We start from the raw sequence: 24,161 nt of genomic DNA on the forward strand, positions 1-24,161 counted from the left end.
GTGCATGGGATTGTTCTTTCCTAAGTGCAGGACTTTGCACTTGTCCTTGTTGAATCTCATGAGATTTCTTTTGGCCTAATCCTCCAATTTGTCTAGGTCACTCTGAATCCTAGCCCTACCCTCCAGCATATCTACTACACTTCACAAACTTGCTCCACTATCATCCGCAAACTTGTTGAGGGTGCAGTCCATCCCATCTTTCAGATTGTTAATGAAAATAAAGATACCAGCTGCCAGCTAGGCATTGAGCCATTGATTACTGCCCACGTTCTATCCATCGTACAGTCCATTCATCCAACCCGTACTTCCTCAGCTTGCTTGCAAGAATGTTGTGGGAGACCATATCAAAAGACTTGCTGAAGTCAAGGTATATTATATCCCCTGCTTTCCCTGCATCTACTGAGAAAATTAGCTCATCACAGAAAGCAATGAGGTTGGTCATGTATGACTTGCCCTTTTGGAATCCATGCTGACTGTTCTTAATCACCTTCTTCCCTTCCAAGTGCTTAGAAATGGACTCTTTGATGACCTGCTCCATGATTTTTCCAGGGACTGGTCTGTAGTTTCCTGGGTCCTCCAGTACCTCCCTCAATCACCACAAGTTTTCAAAGACTGGATCTGCAATCACATCAGCCAACTCCTTCAGCACCACTGGATGTATTGCACCTGGCTTCATGGACTGTATATGTCCAGCTTTTCTAAATAGTCCCTAACCTGTTCTTTCACCACTGAGGGATGCTCACCTTCTCCCCAAACTGTGCTTTGTGCAGTAGTCTGGGAGCTGACCTTGCCTCTGAAGACCAAGGTAAAAAAAGGCATTGAGTTATTTTCCTCATCATTTGTCACTAAGTTGCCTCCTCCATTGAGTAAGGGGCCCACACTTTCCCTGACCTTCCTTTTGTTGCTAACATACTTGTAGAAACCCTTCTTGTTACCCTTCACAGCCCTTGCTAGCTGCAACTCCAATTGCATGCCTGAGCAATATTCTTAAATATTGAGCCAGGAGCAAGATCAAAGCACAAGCAACTGTTGAGCCTGAACTGGGCAGAGAGTGAAGCCACAGAGCCAGAGAAGGGTCAGGGCACCTGAGAGGGACACAACCATACAGGAACCAGGGGCATGGCAGACAGGAGCTAGGGGACCAGAGCTGGTGCCTCAAACCTAGGTCCAGTATAGTGGGCCCGAGCTAGAAGGCGTAACTGAGAGTAAAGGGGTGAACGCCGAGGAGGCTGAAGCCCCAGCAAGAGAACAATGTTATTGTAACACCCATGAGGCTTGGGGTATGGTATAGGGAAGGACTGGAGCCAGACAATTGCCCCTACAGCTTTAGGTGCCCTGCAGGGCATGGTCAACCAGAGGCCCAGAGAGGGGCCTGAGACCAGTAGAGGCCAGTAGGGTGCCAGGAAACCCCAGAAGTGGGTTTCATCTAGACTGGGGCCCATGTGGAGGTCTGTCAGCAGCCTCCCTTTTACTATTATTATTATTATTCTATCAAGGTGTGGGAGGGGCAAGAAGAGAAGGGACCCCAGGGGCAGAGTAGGGCACAGTTTCAGAGCCACCAGGGGAAACCCTGACATGCTACAGCTTCCCTCATCTCTTTTCTTGTAGGCACTTTCTCCTTACTTCTCCTATGCTAATTTCCCTCAGTTATCTAGACAAATTACCAGCCTATTGCTACTGATCTTCAACAGCTCTTCATCCACTGTAAACCTAGGCTTAAAGCCTCCATTTCTTCAAGGAAGGTGCCCAATAACAACAACCTTTCTTGATGATTCACAAGTCTAGTTAACACAACAACCCACACCAGCTCAGCTTTCCTGCCATGAACCTCTGGCAGGCTGTGTACTGTAGACAATTTCCAGTCTGCCAGTTTTCTTGTTTGTCACAAGATCAAATGGTGAGTACCTTCGTCCCAGTTGCTGGTATCTCTCCTTGGTAAGTTCAAAACTCAGTATATCTTGTTACTGATACTTCGGCGCCTATGTCACACTCCTAAGTCATTTCAGCACTTTGGAAAATTTTACCATGTGTGTTTAGCCCATGAGTCTGACCTGCATTACTTACTTTGGATGTGAAAAACCATCTGTTTGCACTGGAAATATTTGCTTTGTATTATTTAGGATTTAATTTATTCACTGTTGCTGCTCATGAATTTGGTCATGCGTTGGGGCTTGGACATTCTACTGATCCATCTGCTTTGATGTATCCCACCTACAAATACCAGTCTCCATTTGGATTCCGCCTGCCAAAGGATGATGTAAAAGGGATTCAGAAATTGTATGGTATGTATTATATTTTCCTGAACTAGCAAAAAATCACTGAATATACAATAACCTACAACTGGTGCATATTGAAATTTGATAAATCATATATTTTATGCTTAGGATGGTCAATAAATCATGTTTCTATCATCTTGTTGATGAAAAGCTTACCATGTAAATGTGGTAGAAGAATTTTCTTCTCCAATTATATCAGTTGGGATGGATTTCCTATGTAGTACACCAGGAGATTGCTACAAGGCTTCGTTTTTCTCCGGAGCAATAAAACCTGATAGGGGCAGATGAGTAGCACCATATTTGATGCAGTTAATTTTCTATGACCCCCAAATTGTGAGCACAGGCAGGCTTCCCACTTTCTAATTGGGTGTCTTGCCAAGCCCTCATTTCTGTGGCTTAGAAATTGTCTTATATATATTTATGTTATTAAGCATCTTAGTGCATGTAGCTGCCCATATTAGAGACTCATTCAAATCCCTTAGCAATTCATATAACTTTGTATTTGTCATTGTAGTTTTCAAGCATATACATAAATAATCTGGGTGATTCCCAGAAACTTATGCAGACAATGCCACTGCTCCAAAGAGTTGCTATTCCAATACTGCACAAGTGAGGGTCATAAACAAGAGAGGAGTACATAAGATTTAAATAAGGAAAGGAAGCTAGGTTAGTGTGTTCTGCAAGTTCATGCCATGTATAGAAAACACTATGTCAAAAAGCACTGAGGCAAGTATTGAACAATCTCTGAATAATCACCTCAAGATAGAATACTGCATTGTTCCTATTATAAAGCAGATCACATTGATTATTTGTTCTGAGAATAAGATGAAATATTTTACAGGCAAACAAAGTATATTGTGGCTAGACAATAATGATGAGGTTTGCCACATTCGTTACTACTCTAAGTGGCTGCCATGCTATGAAAGCAAATGGAACTGCACCAGCAGATACCGGCACAGAAATTATTTCACCTCCTCAGTATAACTGCATGGAGTAGTGCTGTAGACGTTAGAGTTGTGCATGGTGGCTCCAGCAGACAGTGGAAGAAAAGTATCTCAAACATAAGCGAACAAACAAAATACATAAATACATCCAATGACCAGAAGCACTGAGCATATACAGAAATTTGCACCATCACAGTAAAAACTCTTGTTGTTGTTGTTATGTCAGGACCTCGGAAATCTGGGGCAGAAGGGCCCAAGGCACCACAGAACCCTCCTACAAACCCATCAGGTCCATCAAACCCAGATCACTGTGATGCTACCTCATCATTTGATGCTGTCACAATGCTGGGGAAAGAACTTCTGTTCTTCAGAGACAGGCAAGGTTACATTCCCTGTGTCATCCTATGGTAACAGTATATTAGAATATGCTTTTTCTCCCTAGGAACCTAGACATGGGCTACTGAGTACCCTCAAAAATGCCTAACTCCCACCCAAGCTTTGATTCACACTGGAGCTGGAAGGGCTGAGGACTAAATCCTATTTTACTAAATCCAATTTCAAAACTGCAAGTTCTGGCACTTGCTCATTGTTTGCATTCTATTTCCACCTGTTATGGAATAGGATTCCCCAAGGATGTATCCCTTCTACAGGTAAAACGGAGGAGAAGAAGAAGGAGGAGGATTCTACCATCTTTTAGCCCAATAACCCTGTGACTCAGGCATTTAGCCAGGCAGTGGAAGACTTGGGTCCTAAGCCTCCCTCACCCAGAAGGAGTTGGACTCTACATCTCCTACTTCCAAGCAACATGCTTTTATTACCAGGCCATAGGCTAGCCATTGCCTGGTGCACCCTCAAGCCATCCTCTTGAAGCTAATCCCCAGGGAAAAGAAGGAATAGTTCTGTGACCAGGAAGAGAACAAGCTAGAGAGTGGTTGGCTCAGTGAGGGGGACACTGCCCTTGAAGAAAGGAAGCCCTGATTTGCACCCCCCATTTAAAGCCACAAGGCTTTCTGTACCTTGCATTTAATGTTTCTTGGCTAAAATGGTTATTCAGTGGTTGGATGGTTTCTTCCCCATTGACAGTAGAAGCCAGTGCCAGAACCCAGGGCCTTCTTCCTTCCAAGGTGGTGTCCATCTCATTGACTCAAACACCCTCTATCTTGCTAGCCTCCTGGTCCCTCCTATCTGTTAAGTGGTCCTTCTTCAAGAGAAGGGCTTGAGGGTGCTCTTGGCAATGGCCTGGTTATTAAAGGACCTTGTTAGCAAGGGAGAGAAACATGTTCTAGTGGGTGAGGGAGTCCTATAACCTGAGTCTCCTATTTCCTTGGCAAGTGCCTTAACCGTCTTCTCACTCTCACCAAAAGTGGTGTTACAATAACTGCAAAATTTAGCTCCTGGAATACCTCAGAATTACTGAAATCTGAGTTTCTCTGCTTTCAACTTTGATATATGTTAAACAAGCAATAGAAGATGTGTGCTCTGGCTGTGATAGAAATGAAAGATTTGTTTACCATCACATGCTGAAATCCTGGCCTCACAGGCTAAATACAGACAGTCAAAAAGCCTGAGGCTGAATCAATTCAATCTTTGTAGGTTAGTCTAAGCCAGGGACAGGCAATTATTTTGGGCGGAGGGCTGCTTGCTGAATTTTGGCAAGCCTTCAAGGGCTGCATGACAGGCAGCCAGGGGCAGATAAATATTAATTTTCTAAATTTTTTTAGTAGCCCCAAAGGCCAGATAGAATGGGAGTGGCCCCGGCCAGAAGCCAGGGAGTGCTAAAGCAGCCCTCCCTGCTGGCTGGGGCAGACACCTTGGGCTAAATCTAGCCAACCCACTCTTGGGAGGTTTGCAGGGGAGGTGCAAAACATCCTGGAATGCTGGGGGGCTGAGAGTTAACTTGGAGGGAATCTGGGACAGAAGTTCAATAAACTAATGTAACCTAAATCAATTAAGTCTGATACTACATCCATCCAGGTTTATCTTAAACTGGCCATTTTGAAAGCCATTTATGTGCACTGAACTTCTGTTGTGTTGCAGATTTGAACCGGTTTCCAATCACTTATACCGGTATATATGTACCTTCTGTTCCTAGCCACTAAAGCCATTAGCAAAATTACTATTAGACTTGGATTTAATCCAACATGGTGAGGTAACAGACTGGAAAATGCAAGTTGTAAGGAAAGAGTGGGCATCTCCCATTGTGCAAAGTGTTCTACATGGCCACATTAGTAACCTCCATAACAGAAAAGTCTTCAAAAGTTTGTAAGGGTGGAAGCAAATACACACATTCCCTGGACAAGTTTCAGTCTGTGTTGATCACTGAGAGCTTAGTGATATTTTGGGAAATTTGGGCTGCAGATGGTATTTGGCTCTGTTTCCCTTCAAATTTACTATGGGCAACTAAAAGCTCTAATTTCCCTGAGGAGCACTTTACTTTTACTTTGGCCACCTGTATGGTGCAAGAGCAGAGGCCAGAGGTTCTTTACTGCTTTGAGTAATGTCACCTCCTTTTTTTTACTGCAAATATTCATGTCAAGTGGCCAAAAAGACACCTGTCTTTGGTGGCAAAAAAACAGATGGCATCCCCCTCAGTAGCAGCCCCTGTCCCATATGCTGCCATCTCTTCTCTGCCCTTCCTGCTGCCAGAGCTGGAGCTAGAGCTGCTACAAAGAAGCTGCAGATGGAGTGGGGGCTGCAGGGAAGGAAGCTGAGGAGCCCCTACCTCCACTCTGCATCCCCACCCCACCCTTTCCTTAGGCTGCACTTGGGGCTTGTGCCACTTGTTGTTAGGATACTGCTGTAAACCCAAGCTCCAGCCATGTAAACTCCATGCTGTAAACCCCTGGCTCAGCCATGGCTCCCAGGGTGTTTAATTTCCTAGCAAGAGCTGGAAGCCTAGAAGTCCTGGAAGCCACGAGCCTCAGAAATCAGGACTGAGAGTCCCACATGCTTGGCAGAGAGCTTGGAAGCCCCGAGAACTACATGGTTTAGAGGTTCCTGGCTCTGTATCAGAGAGCATGGAAACACTAAGGTCCCATATAGGACAACCCATAAAGTAGGGCTAGCTCCCATGGTATCACAGACTATAGAAGGCCTATATTTTCACCTCTGGTTGATAAAACTGTCCAGTTGACAAAGCTGACTCAGGGTCATGTATTTCAAGCCCAGACTTCTCCGCAGACCATGGGGTGAGCTGTCATGAAACTAGGAAGGGGTCTGATAGATTGCTGCCTGTGTTTCGTAGGCACTTTGTAAAAATGAATGCATTTCAGCAAAATTCTTCTACTTCAGGTTTCACAACCTGTTTGATTAGAAAATTCCTAACCAGTGAGCAGGCATGGAAACCAAATGATCAGAAATTAACTGCATCCTTTACTGGTATTGTGCAGCATATGCCATATTTTTTTAGTTTTGTATTTATCTCAAAAAACATTGTTTTCATTTCAACTTCTCATAGAAAAAAATGGCAAATGCCTTTTATTCCACAAAATAATTTCCTTTTAAGAAGTTACTCTTTGTGACTGGTGAATCATAAGCACCAGCTGTACTAGTGAAAAGGGAAGCATGACCATGGCTCTTAATACCAGTTCAGTTTTTTCCACTGCAGATAATATGAAGTGCCTGAGAACAGGTACTGGGGTCACCCATGTTCATTTGAGGGCTACGATCAGCCCAAACCAAGTAGTTACAATTGGGACAGTCTGCTCTGCTGAGGACTCATGGATTGTGTAACTTTTTCACGCAAGTCAGACATACAGGTAGCATTTTAGCTGAGGAGAATTGAGGCCTGAGATTCTGGAATCTGATGCCTACATTTCTTGAGCTCCTTTTCAAATCCCAACTACAAACCTTAGTGTGATTACTTCCAGTGAGGATCAACAAGAAAACTTCCTTCTGCTTCCCCCACCCATCCTCTTTCCTGTATATTAATTTTGATATTGTTTTTTGTTTGGAGGACTTACAGAAGGCTTTAGAAGATTTTAGGAAAGAACTTGAGTAGATATTGCCTGCTTGCACAACAGTTGCACCACCTTGCAGTTACACAGCTGGCGAACAGAAAGCCACAAAGCCACAAAGGAAGCGGGGAATAACTCAAGAAAATCTCTTGACAGTAGATGCTGCCTGTTTGAGAAAGCATAACACATCAATCCAAAGACTGAAAAACCAGTGCTCCAGAATTGCTTAGAAATAAAAATCCCCTATTTACATTCTTCCTGAAAAGAGTGCTAGATATATAATTTCCCAATAATGCATTACATTTTGAAAGACTAATTCCTGTTCTTTAGAGTAATCTACTTCCCCCCCCATGTGAAATATTCCTTGTGATACAGGAAGACAGAGAAGTGGCTGTAGAGCATACAAAGTGGATTCTTTATGGAAACCACTGACATAAACACAACGCATCTACTAATGCACTTTACTGTGCATTAGACTAATTTAATGCACAGTTAAGCATTTCTGTCTACACATGCACTACAATTAGTGTGCAGTAGATTAATTTACTGTGATGTAGGATAGTCAGACACAGGTACTATCCTACACCACAGTTGAGCCAGGGTATATTCAGTCACATTAATTCTACATGTAGATGCACTCACTGACACTCTTTAAAGTACTTTTCTATCAGCCAAACTAAGGACTACATGAGAGCAAACCTCTTGTATGTGCCCCAGGAAAGCCATTAATATCACATCAAAATTAAGCATGTGCTTGTGTGTTTTGCTGGACCAAGATCCAACTGAATGCATTCTGTGATGTCTAAGGATACCATGCAGGCCCTTCCAAAGTCTTGGCCTAGAAATGCCAACAATGGAAGCTGTAGCACAGAGAGAACACTGGTGTCCTCCAACCCAGTTCAGAGTAAATCTTCACAACACTGGGCATGTCTACATGTGCCCCTTTAGTGCCATTGTTACTGCACTGTAACAGCCCATACTGCAGTTATTTTTAGTCCCTGTATTGCCATAGCAATGCACTATAACAGCGGTTCCAAAACTCTGTCAGTTTGTGCACCACTAATTTAAAATGATACACCCTTAAGTACCATCAGCAAATTTTTGTCATATAAAGTAATTATAATAAATCTGTTAATGTGTACCACTGACAGGTTGTCTGCATACTACTGGTGGTACCATGGGTGACTGGTGCCTCCTGACTCTGGAGGGGGCATCAGTGGCCAATTGCCGACCCTGGAAGCGCTGGTGGCAAAACTGAAAGTGCACCAGCTGGTGTTCCCCACCCCCTGGCCAGCAAGCGCCAATATCAGGGGGCTACCTTCCCCTCCATGCCCTCCCTACATGTTGCCTATGGGTGGTACACATACCACAGATTGGGAACCACTGCACTATAACAAGGGAGCACGTTGCTATTGCAAAGTAGCAACAGCATCAAGGTTTTTGCCCACAGTTGCTACAGTGATGTTATATCATGTGTAGATGCATCCACTGTGATCAAAATGCTCATAGGTGATCTGGATAGTGTTTCCACTCTTCGGGAATTCTGATGGAGTTGTTCCAGCAGTAGGAACAGATTTCTAAGGCAATAGAAGCTAGAGAGTGACTTGATTACAAAAAACTACACAGTCCCAAACAAAATTTTAATTAATGTAACATCCCATATCTACCTAATGGAGAAGTAGGACTGATTTTTTTTTAAGGTGGAAAAGAACTACAGCTGGCTGGAAAACGCTACTGCATGCTTCTTGGTAAAGCAGGGCTATCTGCAATCGAAGCAATATTTCAAATGTTTCTTCTCCAACTTTTTCTTCTTTTTTTACAAATAGGTTTTTCTGGAGGAGGCAGGCTCAGCTGACAACAAACGTCTGGCCAAACACTATCACTGGCTCCTTTCCTCAACTTATGGGAAATGTGGATGCTGCTTATGAAGTTGCTGAGAGAGGAGTGGCTTATTTTTTTAAAGGTCAATCTTCCTTATGAATTTGGATAAGAAAGTTCAGGGAGGGAAAATCTCCCAACTTTCCAGCCTCTGGAAAGTTGAATGTGTTTCCTTTGATCACCAACTACGTCAGACCTAAAGACAACAGTTTCTTCAGCTAAAGAGAGCTGCTGGAGGAAACTAAGAGACAGAGTGTATTGGTGCATGTTCGGTGCCACAATAGCAGTGCTACAATGCTAGTATGTGAGGAGCAGGTATGGTCAGTATAACACTGCAGTGGTATGTCTCAGCCTGGTTTTGTCTTGCAATATATAGACCTATCCTGTAATCTATTATGTCAAAGAGCCATTAATAGCAGAGAAAGACCCCTGTGTGTGTGTTATACTTAATAACTTTAAGGAGAAAGTAAGCAACATCCCACGTTTTCTGTGTCACAAGGTTTCGTATTTAACGTTTAGTTCTTAGCTAATTTATAGCAATACAGCAAAGTTTTCTTGATTCTGACTTGAATGGTTATATCTGAATTGCTTCAGCTTGCTATGAAGATAGGCAGAAGCAGCGCTCAGAATACCAGAATTACACCTCAGTAGAAGAACGTTATCTAAAGGAGACTGGGTTTTTGGTTGTAGCTGGGTTGGTCCAAGGACATAGGCAGGCAAGGCTGTTTGAGTAGATGGGATATCTGTTATTAGCCCAACTGAGTTGAACTTTTTTCAAACTAAGTGGAACTTTTTCTCAACTATTCAGTTGGTCTAATAAAAGATATCACATCTACTCAAAGAAACTCATGATTTAAAGCCCAGCCCCCCAGATTACAAGACTATTTAATAGCTACAAATGCTAGAAGGGACAATTGGAACCCCCAGTCTCACATCCTGCTATAATGTAGGCCATTGTATTTCACCCATAATCCTTGCATCAACAAAGTTGAGCTAAAGTACCTCTTTTAGAAAGGACTGGAGTGTTGGTGTAGCTGTGATGCTCCAGGAACTGTGTAAGTGGCAAGAGTGTAGTGTGATATCTCTAATTCTCCCAACTGTATAGTTGGGCTAGATACTGAACAAGCTTTTATACATCAAGTGTCCTTCCTCTGGTCCTTCCTCAAGAGGACATCACAGAAAACGTCTGGCCAGCTTCCCCCTTCTCCTTTACAGTGAGATCCAGTCTGAGTGCTTCTGCTGACAACAGTAGTGACACTATGACAGAGAGAAAGACAATCTGTCAGGTAACCAAGTCCCAAGACAGTTAGGACCTCATAAGATACTATCCACATGTTAAGGTACACTTAAAGACTAACGAGCAGACAATAAAGGCATTAAAGTACTGATGTCATGTGGCCTACATGAGACATTCCCCAAATTGTGCTGTGCACCAGTTTTGTTAATTTAAGTGTGATTTTTTTTTCTACAGTTAAGATGGACAAATTGGATCTCAAGAATATTGCAGAGAAGCTGACAGTCCCTGTGTAATGTTTTGTAGGTCCTCATTATTGGGTAACTCAAGGATTTCAAATGCAGGGATCTCCTCGAACCATCTCAGACTTCGGGTTTTCAAGAAAAGTTCAGCACATTGATGCAGCTGTCCACCTAAAAGATGAAAAGAAGACACTCTTCTTTGTGGGAGATGACTATTACAGGTGAATTCTTTATTTTCAGTTATTTTAGAATTGAAACAATATTATTGTCCTGATAAATAAGATAAAGGGGATACAAATGAAAACACTTTAATCCTATTTATGTCAACAAGAACATTGAGGACATGGAGAAGTTAGAAAGGGTGCAGAGGCAAGTGACAAAACTAATAAAGGTCTTCAAAGGCAAGTCATACTGGGAGAGGCTAAAGTAAATAGGAATGTTCAGTTTGCGGAAAAGGTGCTTAAGAGAAAATAGGATAGCAGCCTTCAAATATCTGAAGAGTAAAGAAGAGGGAAAGTACCTTTTCTCTTTTACCGCAAAGAGTAAGACATGGATCCATGGCTTAAATTTGCAGCAAAGTAGGTTTAGATTGGATGTTAGGAAAAAACTTCTGCACTGTTAGAGCAGTGAGGTAGTGGCCTAAGGAGGTTGTCAACTCTCTGTCATTGGCGGTTTTCAAGAAATGGTTTGGATAAGTATTGGTCAGGAATGAACTAGGAGGAGCTAACCTGTGTTCTTTATTGGATATTTCCCATGCTTGTGGGCTTTGCTAGTTACCGTATGGGGCCAGGAAGGAATTTTCCACCCCCCCTCCTTCTGCTGCTACATGTGCTCCTCAGAAGCATTGGGAGTCGGTTGCAGCCAAGCCCTGAGGATTGTGACTGGGATATGCCAGTGCTCCTGCTGGACCTTAAATCCAGAGTTTTCTAGCTAGAGGGTCTGGTCCCTCCACTCAGTATCAGACTGACTATCATTTTGGAGTCAGGAAGAGATTTGACCTTGTGGTCAGATTGGTATGGCCTGTAGGGAGTTTTCCCTTCCTCTATAGCAGGCGACATGGCCCTCTCCCTTGGATATCAAGTGTATATTCAACAACCCCAATAGCAGCAGGACACTAGCCACCATTGTCTCCCTGCTTTAACTGTGGCATGTTAGGGTGTTATGTCTTGTGAGTGTGTCAGGGTTGAATGTGTAGCTCTGCTAATAGGTTAGTGTGATGGGATTGAACACCCTCCACCCCCAAGGGGCGGCCATAAAACCCTTTGGCCACATGGCTCCTGCCCTACTCTGGCTCCTAGGGTACCCTTCCTCTTTTCTCTCCTGCCATGCCTTTGTTGGAATACTTTGATTACAAAAAAGAAAGGCTGCCCCAGGGTCCCAAAGTGAGCCTTTGTTTTGACTGGCAAGTCCAGGATCCCAGATCCTGCTGCTTCCAATGTTGCCTTTATGTACACAGTGGACCCTCCTGGACCTATCCATGTTCCAGGACACCAGTTGCCTAAAAGGCTACTCATGGCCTCTGTCCACCCCTATAGATTATTTCATGGTGCTACATGGATAATTACTGTTATGCTAATATCTCCATTGGCATTTACAAGTTAGTGCTTGTTACTTGCTACTTTTTGGTACCATGTACAATAAAGAAAACCTTGTAGAAAATTTCAGTCAAGTATGTTCATTGCGCCAGTGCCATCAGGAATGTATTCTATTTATGAGTGAGAACTGTATATCTACATTGGTTGTCAAAATAAACATTAATACAGTTCAGCTTTCAGTTTTGAAAGTTTTTACCTCTTTTTGCCCTTTTTTTCCAAGTTGGCTGCTCAAAAAGCAAAGGAACATTTTAATAGATTGTATGAAGGGGCAAAAACAACAGAAACTGAAAACTACAAATTTTTTATTTTTTTCTTTTTCCTTCACAAAAATAGGAAATTTCTCCCAAAAATCTCCATGAAAATTTTCATATTCTAAAAAAAAATGTATCCAAAGAATTGCTTTTGACCAAAATAATCTTTTAGCAGATTTTCAGATAGCCTAATTTAAACTCAGTCCACACTATTCAAATAGAAAATAGAAAAGACAAAGTGTGGGTGTAATATTTATTTTCACAGCTGCCCAAACCAATAAGCAACCATATTGCTTCATTCCCAACAAGTCACAAGCACACCTGTGAAGGGGGTATTAAAGTGATTAGACGTTGTTGTGCTAAGGCATGTGTACTTTTCTTAAGTTCAAGGATTATGCAGTAAGTCAGGATTCAATTTTGGCAGATCATACAAATAAAAAGCAATTAGCAGTGTTTTCCTAGATTATGTTTACAGACATTTTTCATAATGTCCGCATAATTGCAGATACAGGCAGACCTGGACAGGCTTGAGAGTTGGGTAGACCAGAACCAGCTGAATTTTAACACTTCCAAGTGTAAGGTGCACCATCTGGGTGTAAACAACCCTCAACATACATATGGGCTCGGTAGTGACATCTTGACTTGCACCACAGCTGAAAGGGGTAATGATTGACCATTGCATGAATATGAACCGTCAGTGCAAAGTGGTAGTCAGCAGGGCAAAAAACCCGCTGGCATGCATCAACTGATGCATCTCATGTAAAACTAAGGAAGTGATACTCCCGCTGTACTCAGCCCTGGTGAGACCTTAGAGTACTGAGTCCAGTTCTGGGTGCCTCACTTCAGTAAGGACATGGAAAAACTTAAGAGGGTCCAGAAAAGAGGCACCCATATGATCATGTACTTGCAAGGCAAACCATATGACGACAGGCTGAGGGACCTTAGCCTCTTTAGCATAAAGACAAGAAGGTTGAGAGGCGACTTGATAGTGGCTTACCGCAATATCAGAGGAGTGAATCAGGAGTTCAGTGACCAACTGTTCACTAGGGCACCCCCGGGGAAGACCAGGACCAATGAAAACAAACTCCTGGAAGGCCGCTTCAGGCTTAATACCAGGAAAAACGCCTTCATATCAGGGTGACCAGACTGTGGAATAAACTCCCTCCAGAGGTGGTGCAGTCACCTACCATGGTGTTTTTCAAGAGACTGAACAGTCACCTCACTGGGGTCACCTAACCCCAGTTGTCTTCCTGCCTAGAGCAGGGGAGCTGGACCCAATGATCTGCAAGTTCCTTTCCAGCCCCTAACAATCTATGAATAAATGTAATCCTTTTATATAGTCCCTCTGACACCTGGGTTCCCATGGAAGACACTGGTTAACAGTGGCATCTAAATGCTTATGTGTAACACCAGAACTGACTTTCCCTTTCACTGGGCACATCTACATGTGTCCCCAACTATGTAGCAAGCACAAAATAACTGCCCAGCTACTGTGCTGTAGTAGTGGCATCATCGTTAATGCCCATCAATGCTATGGTGATGTAGCAACAAGCTACATTGCCATAGCTCATTGCTATGGTGACATAGCATCTTGTGTAGATATGCCCACTGACGTGAGAATAATACATAGATCTGAGAGAAGTAGACTCGATATATAAATTTTTTACCAGTCCTTCAGTTGTCCTAAAACTACCCAGTAAGTCAGCAGTTAGGTTCTGTTCCCTCGAGTATTTGCTGTCCTGAATTTGGCCTTGCTAAAATAATTTGATCATTTGTTTTTTCAACTTCTTTAAATCATTAATAGAAATGTAGCATCCCCTTAAATCATTTTGTCTTACTCATTTGTTTATTTATTAGATGTACATGCCATTCTCCCCAAAAGAAGCTCAAGGTGGCTTACAATAAAAAACAGATAAATTATAAAGGGGGTGTGTGTATGTGTAAGTGCGTCTCTGTGTGTGTGAGATAGACAAGCTCCCCAGGCAATGCCCCAAAACGTGACCCTGAAGGCTGAAGGTCTGCCCAAATGTAAGGCCTTACAATGCTTCTAGAAGATGACCAGACTTAGGCTTTGATAGATAACAAGTAGAAGGGAGCTAAGAATTGACTGCTGAGAACAGCACATGAACTCAATACAATGATAATTCTTGCAGGATGTTGCTCTCAATTGACTTTAGGGATTGCAATGGAACAGAAGGGAGAAGGTGGGCTCTGGGGCTCCATGTGACCCCCATCCAGCCCCATGTGCTGGGATGAGGCACCATGCTGCTCTGCACTCTTGATCCAGCACAAAAGGACATGGTATCCAATACATGGATCTCTCCTGGGACTGGAAATACAGCAGCTGGGGAGTGGTACTACTGCTCTCCTGCTACCAAAGTTTCAGATCCAGCTCAGGAGTCCGCTTGGCTCAAAAACATGGAATCAAGGGCTGGACCTTGGCCCCAGGTCAAGTGTGGAGTGCCCCTCATTTATGAGTGTAATTGTACAGTCTTGTACACCCTGATCACTTATACCGAAGGCAATAGACAGGGACCACAGTACATCAGCAACACAATCCAGTGAGACTGAGTAGGCCTGATGCAATTGTATAAGGGAGAAATAAAGGTTCCTTTATGTGAACTTGGAGGCTGTGTTAGAGCTAGCTTTATCCCAGGGACTGAATGGAGTGCACTGAATACATCCCAAGTCACAGTTTTCTTCCTATGAAGATTTGGTAGGGAGTAAGTAGAGTTATGGCCCTATCTTTCTCCATGTCCTGTCCAACAGAGCTAGCCATATTATTGTCAGGGAGTAAGCAGGATCCAAGGAAGATCTGAAGCAGGTTCCCCCAAGTTCATGGCTATGATTAAAATGTACCATTTACCTCTCTATAGGCTTTACAGTGAAAGGTAACTGCCATTCCAGGGTGTTGGTTGTAGCTGTGCTGGTCTAAGGCAGTGGTTCCCAACCTTTTTTTGCTGTGACCCTAAATTGATCAACAGCAGGGCCTCCTGACTCAGTGCCGTGGGGGCTGCTAGGAGCAGAATGCAGCGGTGGCAGCAGCTTGGGGGCGAGGGAGCTGCCATTTCCCCCTTTGTGCATGGCAGCCCCACCCCACTCGCCCACTGCTCCTGGGCCACACACAAGAGTGTGCATTTGTGTGTGTGTGCAGGCTCTTCATGACCCTATTGAGGACCACCCGTGACCCTGATTTGGGTCACGCCCTGAGGTTGGGAACCCATGGTCAAAGGACATAGGCAGACAAGGTTATTTGGGTATATGTGATATCTTTTAGATAGTTGGTCTAATAGAAAATATCACATTTACCCAAAGAACCTTGTCTGCCTACAATTCCAGGGACATTTTTAATCTTCAGAGAAGACACAGGTTATATTACTCTATTCATACAGTTGCCTTTATTGATGAACTGTGATATTCTCCTCTCCTAAAGTTATGATGAAGCAAAAATGAGGATGGAGAAAGATTATCCAAAGAGTGTTGATGAAGAGTTCACAGGAATCACAGGCAAAATAGATGCAGCAGTGGAAGTGAATGGTGAGTATTTATCTATAGATCCACTCACACACACAGAAAATGGACACAAGACTGTCAATCACTCCTCAGAGATCATTCTGGTACACGCCAGTGGGGGTAAAGAACATATGTCCAGATCTTCCACTGATCTAAAAGTGCACAACTTGAAGATACTCTGAAGATCCATTAAAGTATTGTATTAATTACAAAGCCTTGGATATGATATTCAGTTTAAATGAGCTTTTTCATTTAGTTTTTTTATATATTTTGAAATTCTTTAGTGTTCCCTCTTAAATTTTCTCTTAGAAAAATGCGGAAGTAAAAGAACTGTGACATCTTAGTTATCTTTATAATATCATGTATCTTTGTTAATTGAAGTAAAGCTAAATATTCTTTGAATGCAAATAAAAAAGAGGCTATTCAGACACAGAAGAAGTAAACTCTACAAATCAGAAGTGCAAGGAGTAGAATTCTAACCCAAAACACTATAATTTATGTTTGGCTTCATTGTTAGAGTAATTGCAATATGCACAAAGTAGCTGATCTATGTTGAAGACAACATCCTACTGCTGGTCATAGCAAATGGAATTTGATCCCAATTTAAAGGTCAGTGCTTTACAGTTAAAAGTCACAGGCTCAGTCCCAACAGTAAGGTTACACAGCAGTGACTGCAGCTTGCCTAGACAGAGATGAACTGGTTTTAAACTAGCTAAGGTACTAAGTGCATCCATGACAGCACAAACCTTAGTATGGGCTAACTATTACAATGTTTACTCAGCTTCTCAGGCAAGCTAGTTTGGTTATGTTGACATGGTCTGCAGGCACAACAGTGCTCAAATGTAAAACTGTCAAATTCCTGGCCCTTATACAAGTAACCCACTGGCAGCAGAAAATGAAATAATTTTTTATCAACATGTAATTTATTAATAGACATTTGCTCGTGTAAAGAGCTTGAAAGCAGCAAAGAACAACCAATACAATGACAAAACAAATATATAGCAACAACTATAAGGTACATCCAATAAGCTATTTATGCTAAGCACTACTAAGATGCTTATATGTCCATGTCCAGTCAAACAGACTCATATCTCACTATGCCTTCTAGGCCACAATCAATTGCTTCAGCACTGAGTCAATTGCTTGACTACTGAGTCATAGTAGATACTGTATTTACGAGTTATGTCTGCTGATGTTTCTTTCACAATGATTATTGTAAAACTCTTCCTAATAACAGAGACAAAATATACTGGTGGTTTTACTATAATGCCTTTTGGTGCAGTCCCATGCCAATATACCCTGTTAAGTTTAAACTATCTAGTTTTGGTACTGATAGTAGTTTAGCTGCACTGTAACCGCTTTAAAACCTGCCCAAGCAGTAGGATAAACTCTCAAGTGGTTGGCTCACTCTGAACAACATGCTGCTGGCTACTAGTTTAAAGCTGAGTCAGGTGTCCCACACTACACTGCAGCCACAGCAGGGACTGACATGTAGATGTACTCCATGCTCTGGCCTATTTTGTGCTCTGGCACATGAAAATATTCAGCCCTCCTGGGCTAGGGACAGACATACACAAAGCCTGAGCCTGACTTGATTCAATCTTTGCAAGTTAGTCTAACCTGGCTAGAATAAATCACTTTCTAACTGTACAGACATCCCAGGCATACACACATATGCCTGCAGTGGCTCAGTCTAGAAGCTGGGGTGGGGGCACTAGAGCAGCCCTCCCTTCCCTTCCACAGTACTGGGCTGAGGGGGGCATGGCTAGACCCCAGAAGGATGCTCTGATTAGCCCATCAGGGAATTGGTAACACAGTGTTTATCACCCTTAACTCAGTGTTTATCAACCCATTAAGAAAATAACAGAGGGACATTACCAGCTACCTGCTGATTTTGCCGGTTGATTCTACCTGTTGACTCAGCACAGACCATAGCCAGCATGTGGTCTGCTAGCTAATACACAGACACCTCTCATCAAGGCAAGGGGAAGAGTGGAAGTCCTGCTTAGCAGGGAGTGGTGAGGAGGAGCGGAGGGAGAAACTTGCAGTCTCTGCCTGACCTGCAACCAGGGAGCAGAAGGGAGGGGCCAGCCCTGCTGTGGATCAAACAGCCCCACCCAGCCCAGAGCATATGCCAGGATGCTAGGGGAGTCTGGTTTATCTTAAACCAGTAAGAGGTCTGGGACAGCCATAGCATAAAGCGGTTTCAGCCAAATCAGTTAAGTCTGATACTACATTCAACCAGGTTTATCTCAAACCGGTTTCAGCCATTTTTAAACTGGTTTACGTGTACTAAACATCTGTTCTGTTACAGGTTTAAATCCATTTCTGATCACTTAAACCAGTTTATGTGTAATGTCTGTCCCTATCCTTCAGGGCCCAATCCTGGTGGATCTTCTGGACTTATAGAAATAACCAATAAAAACACTGCTTGATTTTGAGTCTGTCATTTTAGAAACCTCAAGGTCTAAAGATGCCATTAGTCACACATCAACATGTCACAGTGGCTGCTTTAAAAAAAAAGAGAATCCCCATAAATAGTTGGTTTTTAAGTGCTTCTGTAATCTCCTACTCATATACCCTGAAAGTCAAACAACTGTCAAAAAGTGAATTAAACAGCCTGATACACATCTATTAATACATGTACAGTATTGTATTACAAGAGAGAAGTTACAAAAAGTTAGTTTCTATAACCAATATTTCCTTTTTTTTAAGGATTCATTTACTTCTTTTCTGGCCCTAAAGCTTATAAATATGACAGAGAGAAGGAAGATGTGGTTAATATTGTGAAAGCCAGTTCCTGGATTGGTTGCTAAACAAACGCTGAGACAGATCACAAGTGAAGGTGGAAGAAACTGAATGTTTTCCAAGAAGAACTGAATGTTTCCCCTGAGAAGAACATTTTGCAGGGTGAATGTTATAGCTTAGCGCAGAAAACTATTAAAATAAATACGTTACTACAGTATTGGAAAGTGTAGCAGTCTCATCTTAGAAAGTCCTGATCACATGAATTTTGTAAGTCTGTCCATAGATAGAATTAATTCTAAATTAAATTAAATAAGAAATCCCTTCTGACCAGCCTTTAGTGACCCATGTGAAATAAATTGTTCAATGGCCAGGTGCTCCAATGAGAGAACTACAACTGTAACTGATATGAACAGACTCCTCCTGCTGGTATCAGCAGAGACGCCCCTAAAAATGTGAAGGAAAAACTACAGTGCTTTGCTAGAAATGTCTCTACCATGTCAAATGAGACAGAAAGGTACAGGGAATGGCACTACTTATGTCTATGCTTTCGCACCTGTCATCAGCCCAGCTTTTATTAGTGGCAGAAGGGATGTCTGAACAAATTTGTTCATCCTACAGACTATATCTTATTTTGTGTTGCTTTGTGCAAGAGATTATTTACAGAAATGACACAACTATTCAGTTAGCAAGTGTAGGCTGGGGTACTGACGCACTTGATTGATAGCCCAGAGATCTCAAATTTGAAGCCACAGCAGAAGTGCTCATGGTACAGACAGACCTGTCAGATTTCAACGAAATCTGTGAGTTCTGTGAAATACCTTGTTACAAGAATACAAAAAGGAAGAAAGTTAGCAAGAAGCAACCCTGGGAGATTTGTATATTGCATGAATATGAACAATAAACAATCATGATACAGTCTATAGATTTACAGCAGCAAATTCTGGAATTTCCTGCAGCCTACAATAGTTACCTAATTAAGCAAAAAAGGCTTGTTTAAACACTATGAGCATAAGATGACTCAACTTTCATTTCCCCCCCTACATGAAGCTGTCTGTTCACCACTAACAAAAGCATATTAAAAAGGACTGGAAGGGACATTAATACTTAGTTTGCTCCCCTGTGTCAACATAAACTCAAGTACACCTAAACCATGCCTGACAGTCTGCTGTTAAAAACTTCCTGTGATAGAGATTTGACAGCCTCTCCAGGTAGTCTACTCCCTTGCTGAACTAGCCTTATAGTTATAAAGTCTTTTGTGGTGTCTAACCTAAAATTTCCTTGTTGCAATTTAATTCCATTTCTTTTTGTCCTGTCTCCAGGAGACAGATGGAACATAGTTCCTTGCAGTAACCCTTACATATTTGAAGACTAGGTGGTGAGAAGCTTCGGGTGCTGATTTGATTCGGCCTAATTTGGTGGCTGAATCTGCAAATCTGTATCAAATCAGGGGCTAATTAAAAGGTCTAAATCAATTTGAAGCTCTCCAAATCAATTTAGAAAGGATTTGGAGAGCTTCAGCAATTCGGGCAGTCCCTCCTCACAGCAGCAGGGAGCTGGATCTGGACTCCATGCTGGTAAGTAGGGGATAGAAGAGGGGGGCTGGAGGAAGGGGGAAGGGACCATTGGGGGACCCCTACCAGGCTCCATCCCCTGCCTGCTACCCCAGCTCCCCTGAGCATCCCCCAACAAAAAAACCCCAAACCCCACACTCACCAGCTGCTGCAGAGGCCTTGGATCTTCAAGGGGATTGTGGAAGAGCCCCCCCATGTAGCATGAGGCAGTGGGGGGCAGTAGGGATTGCACACACACACACCCTCCCACCAGGCAGGAGTCAATGAGTCCAGGGTTTTTTATTTGGTTGCTTTACAAAGGGCTGGGAGCTGGAGTGGGCAGGGCAGCCATGGGGCTGGGGTTGGAAGAATGGGCAAGTGTCAGGGGGGTCATGACAGAACTAGCCCACATGGTGTGCAGCAGTGAGGGGCAGGAACCAGTGAATGGGGGCTTTTTCTCCAAAGAGCCAGGAGCTGGGGCCAGGTGGGGCAGCCATTGAGAGGGGGCAAGGGATGGGACCAATTCGGAAATTCATCTGATTCGGCAGCAGCTGAATCTCTGAATCAGATTCAGCGGAATCGATTAGGGACACTGATTCAAATCACTGAATCGAATCACTGTCCCCCAAATCGGCCGAATCTGAATCCAAAGCAAATACTAGCCACTTCACACAGGCCTATTGAAAACGACTATCTGTGCTCAGTCTTCTCATTTCCAAACTAAAACCCAATTCATTCAATTTTTCCTCATAGGTCAAGTCTTCTAAACCTCTGATCATTTCATTTCCTCTCTTCTGAAATCTCTCCATCTGGTCCGCATCTTTGTTGAAATATAGTGCCCAAACTTGAACTAAATACTCCAGTTGAGGTCTTACCAGTAGAAGAATTACTTTCTGTATCTTACTTAACGTCACTCCTGTTTATACATCCCAGTGTGGTAGTTGCTTTTTCTTAATAGCATGACATTGTTCGTGTGCAGTTTGTGATATGTCCTTTTCTGCATAACTGCTGCCTGGCCAACCATTCACCATATATTTGTGAAGCTGACTGTAGTACTTTGAATTTCCTTTTGAATGGCATTCTATTTATTTCTGACCATTTCTCCAGATGCTCCTTTTTAAAATCTTATCCTGTCCCCTGAAGTACTATGAACCTGCTCCGGTCAGCAAAAGTTTTTTTCCAGTACATATATTGTGCAAGGCTGCCTACAGCTATACTAGGAAGACTCTTTTAGAAGTTCTGATGTTGGACCATGCTAATACAGGCAATCCTCAGACTTACGACACAATTGGTTCTTGAAAACTGCATCTTAAGTCGAAATGTTGTAACTTGGAACCAATTTTCTCATAAGAAACAATGTTATAAATGGGGGATTAGTTCCTGAATCAAGGCCTGATACCCTATTTCCACCAAAAATACCCCATAAATTTGTACTCAATCAATTATAGATAAATAATAGAGCTACATTAATGTATTTATATTGTAAATAGTAATCATATTGATTTGGAAGAACTTCTTTGAGTTGGCTTTCCTGGACTTTTTGAAAGGCTCTCGGTTGGACTTTTTGAAGAGTTATTGGCTGGAGTCTTCTCAGGAGTCTTGGCTGCAGGTTTCTCTGGAGACTTGTCTGCTTTCTTAAAGAAAGTGTCCAAGGAAGTTTGGACAAATGTTCTCCAGGGAGTTGAGCAACGCAGCGAATTTGTTCACTGGTGTGGCATCGTATCGGATCAAGTGTTGTAAGTCAAAACTGACATCATAAAGTTGAAACAGGGCATCAATTTATAAATGTTGTAAGTGCAAAACGTTGTAACTCAAAACATTGTAAGTCGAGGACTGCCTGTATTTGATTGTTGTAGGCCAATAATACTGTAGCAATTCTGGAAAACACTTATAGGCAGTTTTGAAAAACTCAGAGATGTCACCTGGCCTCTGCTCAGGCTACTTAAACTATAGAAGTGTCCTTTTTGGCTAACAGAGCAATCTAGAATCATTCTGGAACCTGCCTGTCTTCTCTGCCTCTCTGAGATGCGGCATATAATTTCATTCCCAGGTATCTGCAGTATATAAAATGAGCCCTTTAGTTTCTCATCCTACATTCTAGTGACTTTGTATGTGAACATTATAAACCAGAATTGTGCATACTGGTCCCAATTTCTGCATGCCGGGAGCAATTGAGTATTTATCAGTATATGCTTAGCTCTATAAATATATAATGGAAGCTGGTTTGGGGCCCATTTGAAAATACAGTCCCAAAATATCAGGTATGCTGATGAGCAGTTGTTCAATGCAATACTAAAATAAGTTACTAAATTTAGCAGACTTTATTGAGTAATCCTAAAAAGTCATACAAACAGATGAGGAAATTGATTAAGAGAATTTGAGAGACTTGCTCAAAGCCACAAAGGTATAAGAAATCATAATGATGCATTACCACAGTACCCGCCAGCTGTGTAAATATTTATACATAAAGTATTTTATATAGAACTGACTGATGCAAGGAATAATTGTTCTTTCAGTTTTTTGCAAAATAAATGAGTGTGTTGTAATTTTCATTAAAACTAAGAAGTGTAAATTACTTGTTCTCTTTGGTTGATAGTCTGAATGATTTTTACTAAGATGCATGCTAGACTAAAATTACTGGAAGTTAGAGAAAGAACATGCAGCTTCATACCTCCACTAGTTTGTCTGAGTCTGCCAACTTTTAGCATGCAGTAGGATGAATTCTGGTTCACCCACTAAATGTCAACTGCATAGCTGCCAGCAAACTTATATGGCCTAGAAGAACAGATTGATTTTTATTAGTAAATGTTTAAGATTGGGAATCCAAAAAAAAAGATGACAAACCCAGTAGGGAAATACAGATCACCCGAGCAAGGGACTAACAATAGAGGGATGGGGGTGAGGAGGGGAATGCAACTAGGTTACAGGAGATCCAGTGTTAGCCAACTAAGCCCAGGGGTGCAACGCTGAGAGAGAAAGGAGATAGATACACACAAACCCGTTACAATGGTCCACAATGGTGGAAGAAGTGGTTCAAGGGAAGTGTCTCAGTCCATATAGAGTCTCATCGCGGGGGTCCTCTTCGAGTCGAGTAGGGTCGTACATGCTTGAAGAATCCTCTCAAAGTGAAGGTCCATCTGGCGCGGCGGGGGGTGTGATTCAGGCAGTCTACTTTTCCACAGAGCCATGCATCTCTCCTGTTTCAGTGGGCAGCACTTAGACAGCTCTGAAACAGATTGCTGTTTACCCAAGAGAGGCATGGATCCTTCAGTGGAAAATTTTAATCTCTGTCTGGTCAGAATACTACTTTCTCCTCACTGTCTGATGCATATGCATCTTAGCAGGCCTGTGACTATGAGGCCACATTTGCATTAACCTACCAAAGATGTTACTTCTCCTCCTAAAATAACATAGCTATTAGAGAACTCACCCAGGATAATGAGCACCGGGTTTTAGGCCCCCTTAGTCTCAGGACATTTGGACCCACACTTCTTATATCCCAGCTAAGTGTCCAAATCCCCAGAGTTATGGGGCAAGATTTTGAGTACCTTCCATCCCATGCCCCAACCCCAGAAGCTGGACTACTGGATGTCTAAGAGGGGAAGAGTCATTGGGCTAAAAGGAAATAGAGGAAGAAGGGGTCCTACATGATGGTCCCTGTTTCTAAGAGTCTTGATGCATCTACATGAGACGCTACAGCACAGTAATAACAAGCTACTGCACCACAACTTGTTACTACTATGCAGTAGCATTGTTAGGCACTAAACATGTGGTGACAATACTGAGCAGCAGCATCAGAAAAAAAATGTGCAGTGATGGTACTTGCTTCTTCAAGTCCTGAATGACTATGCAGTAACAACTGTGTAGTCTGCCACTCATGTAGACATGACCAGTGACTATTTAAGGCCAAAGGCATCACATACAATGGTACATTTCTGTAGATGTGCCACTAAAAATCATGGACTGCATTTCTA

The 24,161-nt window shown here is 42.5% G+C and overlaps 1 protein-coding gene and 1 long non-coding RNA gene across 2 annotated transcripts in view; one reads left to right on the plus strand and one right to left on the minus strand.

Annotated features, from left to right (window-relative positions):
• MMP20 (matrix metallopeptidase 20) overlaps nt 1-19,555 on the plus strand; it is a 30,484-nt gene extending 10,929 nt beyond the window's left edge. Inside the window, exons 5-10 of the mRNA XM_019530271.1 lie at nt 2,121-2,282; nt 3,447-3,597; nt 9,003-9,139; nt 10,595-10,751; nt 15,810-15,913; nt 18,605-19,555. Coding sequence (XP_019385816.1) covers nt 2,121-2,282; nt 3,447-3,597; nt 9,003-9,139; nt 10,595-10,751; nt 15,810-15,913; nt 18,605-18,705 — 812 coding nt within the window. The 3' untranslated portion in view covers nt 18,706-19,555. The remainder of the gene's footprint in view (nt 1-2,120; nt 2,283-3,446; nt 3,598-9,002; nt 9,140-10,594; nt 10,752-15,809; nt 15,914-18,604) is intronic.
• On the minus strand, nt 1,690-23,924 carry LOC109306736. Its single transcript, XR_002100096.1, has 3 exons — nt 23,914-23,924; nt 12,978-12,981; nt 1,690-1,970 (listed from the first exon to the last, which is right to left on the minus strand). It is a non-coding gene; the product is annotated as an uncharacterized LOC109306736 (long non-coding RNA).
• Between the last annotated feature and the right edge of the window lie 237 nt (nt 23,925-24,161).

The sequence above is a fragment of the Crocodylus porosus genome, unplaced genomic scaffold (assembly GCF_001723895.1).
Source record: "Crocodylus porosus isolate Cpor-Errol unplaced genomic scaffold, CroPor_comp1, whole genome shotgun sequence".
In the NCBI taxonomy this organism is placed as follows: Eukaryota; Metazoa; Chordata; order Crocodylia; family Crocodylidae; genus Crocodylus; species Crocodylus porosus.